General features: G+C 42.8%; 1 protein-coding gene across 1 annotated transcript; it reads left to right on the top strand.

The window, feature by feature from the left end:
* The first annotated feature begins 3,010 nt into the window (after positions 1 to 3,010).
* LOC119365097 (probable WRKY transcription factor 12) lies at positions 3,011 to 7,326 on the top strand. Its single transcript, XM_037630697.1, has 4 exons — positions 3,011 to 3,524; positions 3,615 to 3,700; positions 3,832 to 3,987; positions 6,969 to 7,326. The coding sequence occupies exons 1-4, from the start codon at positions 3,252 to 3,254 to the stop codon at positions 7,141 to 7,143; spliced, it is 690 nt and encodes a 229-aa protein (XP_037486594.1). The 5' UTR covers positions 3,011 to 3,251; the 3' UTR covers positions 7,144 to 7,326.
* Positions 7,327 to 7,769: the final 443 nt, after the last annotated feature.

The raw sequence follows: 7,769 nt of genomic DNA, 5'->3' as shown, positions 1-7,769 counted from the left end.
TTCCTTGAAATTTGTTCTTTAACTGTTTCACCTTCTATGGACTTTATAACAAACAAAATTACGTTTTCATAAGTACTTACCAAACAAGTGATTTTTATTTAGGTAGGTAAATCATGGGCAGGATTTATAAACATCTATTTGCACAATCACACTAATATGGAACGTAAATCACGGGCTAATTTACTATAATATTTATATGTCGTTGGAACCATGGCCAATTATATAGTATTAGTAAAATTACTATATATTTTGTTCTAGAAAAAGGATAAAAACTTTAATATGTATCTTTCAGAATATATGAATTCTTATAGTACAATTCTGTTTTTCCCTTGAAATTTGTCATCCAAAATTTTCACATATCATGTTTTTTTTATTTCTCATGTTTTCCTGATTCATTTTCATTTGTGTATGCTAAAATAGGATACCACATGTCAAACTATTGTCGACATGTCATCGTTAGACCCATTTTTAGTGGGCAAATTCTGTACATTTTCAATAATTTTGTGACCAAGATATCAGGTGTAGAATTGATCTAGTGGCCTAAGTTGCCACTTGTTGAGAGACCAAAATGTGTTTTTCTTAGGCAATGATTTACATTTTTTTTGAACCGGGCTTTAACCCCTTTCCATTGCATAGAACGGAAATACATCAGTTCCAGAAATATGTTCAGGAAGAAAGGAAAGGGAAAAAAGCGAGTTCAAGCACTACCAGGAAACCCACCACACTTGCCTGACATCGTGACAAGTGCCATGGGACGAAAACCTGGATAGCACCAATATCTATAAGTTCAACTAACTATTACGGACCCGACCAACAGGGCCAAACTATCATCACCAGATCAAAGACTGCAAGCAAAACGAAGCGGCAGGAACAGGGAGGTTTTCCAATCTTCGAGACTTGCTTCCTTCATTCGCCGGTAATTGGTTGCCTGGCAGCCTCGCAGAGCTTCATCATCTACATGGTACCCGCCCTGAGTTGCTCTACGCCTGCCCGTAGTTTAGTAGCATCATCTCCCTGTTGCAGACCTGTCCAATACAGCAAGAAAGAACACATGGGAAAAACAATCTCAAAAGGGGTTTTGATCATTTTCTTCTCAAAAGTGGCACGATTTCGAGCCAACCATATAGCCCAACAGGCAGCTGCAAGGCCCACAGTAAAAATTTTCTCCCCCAGGAAGATAAGAGTGACACCACGCATAGTATTGCCAATAGCTGCTGGGACATTTATCAGTACCCAGCACGACCCCAATAGACCTCCACACACATTTCGCAACAGGGCAGGTGAAAAACAGGTGTTGAGAGCTCTCCACCTCCTTGCAGAAAGAACAACAAGGATTACCAGGCCATTTTCTACTACGCATGACTTGCCTAGTAAGCACAGCATCCTGTGACATTTGCCAAAGGAAAATTTTGATTTTGAGAGGTAGTTTGGCCCTCCAGATCCATCTATAGTGGCATCCACTAATAGATCTCTCTAGCCATTTATAAACAGATTTAGTCGAAAACTTGCCATTCTGATTGAGCCTCCAAGACACCCAATCACTAGTGCTGGATAGAGTCAGGCTATCGACCGTGTCTCGGATCGCCCTCCATTGATCAGCTAATTCAGCATTAAGCCCCCGTCTGAAGAAGCTACTGGGTTCTACAAGTTTCACTTTATCCACCGTGCATTCAGGGTTAGTGCAAATAGAGAATAGTTGTGGGAATTGGACACGAAAAGGAATCAACCCATTGATGGGATCCATCCAAACCCGAGCAATATTCCCAGATTCTATATTAATCTTCCTTCCCACCAAGTACATCTCTTTTACCTTCAAAAGAGCTTTCCAGCATGGTGAATCAGAAAACCTAGCACAAACCTCAGTGACAGTTTTGTTTCTAAGGTATCTAGCACGTACAATATCCTGCCACAACCCGCTTTGGGTCTCCAGTTTCCACCACCACTTAACCATCAAACTGATATTTTGTTTTCTGAGGTCTTTAACCCCCAGACCTCCCTTGTCTCTGGATCTGCAAATCCTGTCCCACCTGACAAGGTGGTATCTTCTCTTCTTATTGCAGCCTTGCCAGAAAAATCTACGCCTATGTTTATCCAGCTTTTAAATGAATGTTTTATTCATAAGCCACATAGACATGTGAAAGATAGAAAGCTGAGTAAGCACCGAATCGAGCAGAGTAAGCCTGCCCCCCATGGATGCGGCATTGCCGATCCATGCTTCGAACCTTTTATGATGGACCACCGTTGCTGCCTCTTCACCGTTGGATCCACATATACAATGAACACATTTTGAATTGCAGCACATGCACAACCTCAAAACTCCCTCAATGGATTGTGATGGACCACCGTTGCTGCCTCTTCATCGTCGAAGCAAGTCGTTGTTGATCATGGATGGGAAGTCCTCATAGCCACGGTCCTACCCAACCAGCACCCTAGAGGAAAAATTGTTGAAGTCGTCGCAGGAAGATCCACATATCCAAGATCCCAACCTCCAACAAAGCTCACAGAGCGCACGCTGCACCGGTGGTCATATCAATGTGACGGAGAGGAGGTAGAGGACCAAACTGCAAAGGGAAGTCGTCGTCACCGTCACAATAACAAACCCTAACCTTGCTAACGGATAGACCGGCAGGAATTCACGCCATCAAATTGCCACAGTCGACACCGTCGAGATGAAGAGGCTCGAGAAAAATATATTCCCCAGATCGGCACCGTCATCGCCATCAACGAAGCGCCGCCGCCTAAGTCTACTAAGAACCCCCCAAAGTAGGAAAAACTAGAGTTCCATCCGGTAGGTCGGTTCCTGAATCAAAATGCATGACTCTAACAATCGGAAATCCCTTCTAGAAAAATAATGTGAAATGTAGCTCCATGTGCTTTGGTATATAAAGAACTTGGGAACTTGTTGCATAACTGACAAAGCATATGTAGACTACGCTAGCTAGTTTATAACAGGTAAGCATCAGCACACAAGCTACAAAAGCAGGAGCCGATAGATGAATCTGCAGGATCAGCAGCTACAGCAACGAGCAGTACCACAATTTGAGCAAAAGGCTCTTTAAAGGGCGGGTCTCTGTCCAGTCCCCTTCCCAGCTATAGCTTGCCCACCGCTCTTGTTCCCCTTTCTCTCTCAAACCTAGGCAAGAAATCACCTACCCCTCTCTCTCTCCGTCAGCCTCTCTCTATCCTTCCTTGGCATCTCATGCCCCCAAGCCAAGCTAGGCCGCGCTGATCCATCGCGTGCATGATCCTGCATGGAAGGGGGTAGCCAGCTGGGGGCGTGCCTTCCCAGCCTCTACGCGCTCGATCCGTACGCATCCCCTCCCCTCCTCGCTCCATCGCCGAACCAGCACAAGCTTCACCAGCTGCCGCCGGTGCTCCAAGAACAGCCCGGGGTCCACGGCGTGATGTTCTCCTCGGACCATGGCGGGGGCCTGTACCCGCTGCTTCCGGGGATCCCCTTCTGCCACTCCGCCGCCGCCTGCGAGAAGCGCACCGGGTTCGCGCCCTTGGGCAGCACCGGCGAGGTAACTAGCACTGACGTGCATGCTTGACCGCCTTTGTTGTCGCATGGCGTTTCTTGCTTGATTCCTTAGGAATCTTGGAATTTTTCTCAGGCTGGCACATTGGCGGCCAGACAAGGCAACGAGATTGCTAGTGCTACTACTACCACCACAGCCAGCTGCCATGGCCCGAGTTCATGGTAAGATGTGTATTGCTATATACCTGCTATAAAGTATCGACGATTGGGAATGTGATAGTGCTAACAACTAGGGTTTCACGAGCTAGCTAGGGGACTGATGGGTATGGGGATGGATGGTGGTGGGCGTGCAGGTGGAAGGGGGCAGAGAAGGGGAAGATGAAGGTAAGGAGGAAGATGAGGGAGCCGCGGTTCTGCTTCCAGACCAGGAGCGAAGTGGACGTGCTGGACGACGGATACAAGTGGAGGAAGTACGGCCAGAAGGTTGTCAAGAACAGCCTTCATCCCAGGTATGCACGCACATGCGTTTACCCTAATTCGTTTTCTACTAGTACTACATATGCATGACATACCCAAATCCAATTCGAGGATGCGCGCGAACTGTGAAGGGCCTTAGATTCCGCCGACCGTCCCCATTCATGGCCACTCTAATTTGCAGATTCTAAAAACGTGGAAATAGACAAAAGTGGGATAGCAATATCATGCCCATTCAAATCCTACATGCTTTTTTGTTTATTTGGTTGCATCACAGAAAGACATAGAATTGTTTTCAAGATGTTGGAAGTTGATGAAAAATTTCTATTAAATCTAGTGCAAATGAATCATTAGAAAAATCCCTATGGTTTACGATCCTAAAAACCACATAGGAGGATTCTCAAGGACCGAATCCTCTTTTTTTATATAAAAAAATCCTTTACAAATATGTTATTGGATTACATAAGCCAAGTAATTTACCCTTCTTAATCAGAATATGTAATAATTAATCCATTGCCCACATTTAATAAAATGAATCATTTATCTCTAAGTTGATTGGAAAACCCGTACCCATATATCTACTTTCCAAGCCTTTGGATCAACATCCAAACATTGTGAGAACCAACATGTGCTTGGATTCTTACGAGGGTGGTTGTACTCCCAGCACATCGGGGGTCAAACCGTAGGTTTGATGCTCTTTGTGTCCCACTAAGGTGATATATTCTTCAGGTCGGCCATGTGGTGAATTCGTCAATCTGAAGCTTGGCGACTCATGTCTTCGGTAGTCGTTGTGTGAGTGTGCGTCTGTGGTGGTGCTTTGCTTGCATGTGAGCCTCTACATTGTACTCGGTGTTTCTAAAAAAATCGAATCATTGCCATCTCCGCTCACTCCACACATAACCTTGAGAAAGACTCGGAAGTATGATAGATATGCACGATGGCATGTTTCCCAAAATGGGTGCCCTGTTCATTATTTAGCATACACAATAAGCATAACATTGAAGTATCATTGTGTTGAACTGTCGATCTCCAAGACATATCGAATTGATATGCACCACTCAACTGACCTTGATTAAATGAAATTCTTTTGGAATTTACGTACACTTTGATTGTATGAATTCCATGGAAAAGATTAGAACGTTACATTGATTAGTATACCATGACCTTTCCAACCATAGCTTTGGGGTTGCCAAAATTATGTGAAATTCATTTCTACCATCCAAATTCATAGGAATTTTGACATGAACTCAAACGTCATAGTATTATAATTTGAGATCCTATTTTATTGCAAGGATTTTTATAGGAATTTTGGAGCATTGCAACTGGATTTCTTATAAATTGTTCCTATAGACGGCTGTTGGCTGTTGGGTTGCTTGCCTGGTGCGTTGCATAATTTTTAGCTCGCGTGGTTTTGTCCATATTCAGATCATGTATGTCTGCATCATCTTCAATGGATGTGCAATTGCTTGGCATATCATTGTTTTTTGTTGCATCCACCTAGGTACAACATTGGTCAAGTATGACTTTGTGTGTGTGTGTTGGTGCCGGTTGTGTTCTTCATAGTCATCAGAGGCCGAGTGTGTGCTCATTGTATTTGTATCCCCTTATGCTATATTATGAGTTAAAAGTAATAAAAACGCTCTTCATTGATTTTTTTTGCATGATTTGTAGGATTGAATCCCTCATGAATTTTTTCTAAGACTTCCTTTGCAATTTGCACTACATTGTAAAGGAACTTTTGCATCCACCTAAACCTCTGATAAAAATTCATTTGTTTTTCCTGTGATACATGCAATTAAATATACTTTGTTACAAATTCATCCATTATTATTTGAGTGGCACGATATTGTAATAGTATGTTTTCCCTATTCAGGCACATTCAAAATCATGTGAATCAAAGAAGTCCTCAAGTCCAATGCACCATCATCTCCACTCATTTCCTACTCTAAATAATAATGTGTTTGTTTGTTGTGAATCATTTATTATAGACATGGATTCGGAAATTCTAGTGTTTTAAGCTCTTTCAGGAATCTGGATAGTACATGATACAGCAAACATGTGTTGTCCCTAACACTTCGTTTTCTAAACCTTCTAGCGAGAGAGTTTCTTTTTTTTTGGAAAAACACCCCATTTATTAATTAATTAAAATAAGGTTATTACAATCATTCCTTACAACATTCGCCACGCAGGGACGGAACACTAGCCAGAGAGTTGGTTAGGTTTGTGGGATTAAAACCCCTACCAATCTTTCTTGTGATACACTTTTGTATTTGTACGTAACTGCAAATGAAAACTCCATCCAGTGTAACCTAGAAAAATTCCCATGGATTATGGCTTCCTACGTTTCTCCTGCATTGTAACCAAATATTCATCGGTGTCAATTCCTATAATCTCCAATCTTATTGTGTTGAAGCGGGCATGCCTCTGTAATACTATTTTTTCCCTTCTATTTTGGTGATTTTGAATTATTATTTTTTGTATAAAGACCCTTTCCCCATTTCTTTTCTGCTTTGGTCAAGTTCTGACCATGCTTGCATTTAGCTTGTACCCCCCTTTTTTCCAAAACTTGAAGTTCTAGGTTAGTTTTAAGTCAAACTTTTATGGTTGACCAACTTTATAGAAAATTTGCTAATATCTACAACATCAAATATATATAGTATGAAAATACATGTTATTTTGACTCTAATAAAGCTAATTTAGTGTTATAGATGTTGCTATATTTGTCTACAAACTTGGTCAAACTTAAAAGAGGTTTGGCTTAGGGCAAACCTAGTATTTTCACACTGAAGAACATTTGATAGTGATACTGTAATGTTTTCCACAGTGAGTATCATACAGTGTTCATGAATATTAACTGTGCTGGTACTTCAATTCTAGATTTTCATGATACGTGTGATGTGATATACTGTGTCTCGAAGATCTATTGTGAATTAATTCCTGTTTTTTTTTCTGGCAAAATTGGCTTCTCTGAACCTGTATATGTGTGTCTTATTTGCGTACGTGTGGGTGCGTGCAGGAGCTACTACCGGTGCACCCACAGCAACTGCCGCGTGAAGAAGCGCGTGGAGCGGCTGTCGGAGGACTGCCGCATGGTGATCACCACCTACGAGGGCCGCCACACCCACACCCCCTGCAGCGACGACGACGTCGGCGGCGACCACACGGGCAGCTGCGCCTTCACCTCCTTCTGATCGATCGGCCGATATTTGCCGAAACGCACACAAAACACTTAAATTAGCTGGGTATGGTAGAAGCATGCATGCTTTTGGTAATTTGGTTTAGATAGAGTAGTCACCATTATTATTACTTAATGCAAACATGCAATGTGGAGGATAAATATATATATCGAGTTATAATATCCTGTTGTGCATTCGGTATGTATGTCTTAGAGCATCTACAGTCGCGATGTAACAATTCGCCCCCTCAAACGCGTCCGCGGGCACTGATCAGGCACGCCTTATATTTTTTTCTTCACATCCGCGTATCTCATATCCGGCATCCTATATCCATACTATACATGCAACGTGAGCTACTCTACGTGATCAAACAACGGACAACAAAATCGGCTGCAAACGGATATAAACGAGCTTCACATCATCCAAAAGATCATCTGAGTCCGTCGTCGTACAAGTTCTTTAAAATCAACAACTAAAAACGATATAAACATTGGAGGAGGAGTGGGACCACCACTTTCGTGCTTGGCTTTTGCTCTTCCGGTCGCTGGTGCAGCTGTAGGCATCCGCGGCTGGTGGAGAATCTTGGTCGTCATCGAAGGAGGTGGAGCTGTTGTCGTCACCGTCATCAGAATCAGAGGAGG

The sequence above is a fragment of the Triticum dicoccoides genome, chromosome 2B (assembly GCF_002162155.2).
Source record: "Triticum dicoccoides isolate Atlit2015 ecotype Zavitan chromosome 2B, WEW_v2.0, whole genome shotgun sequence".
In the NCBI taxonomy this organism is placed as follows: Eukaryota; Viridiplantae; Streptophyta; class Magnoliopsida; order Poales; family Poaceae; genus Triticum; species Triticum dicoccoides.
The sequence above is the reverse complement of the archived record's forward strand: the minus strand, read 5'-3'. Positions and strand labels throughout refer to the sequence as shown.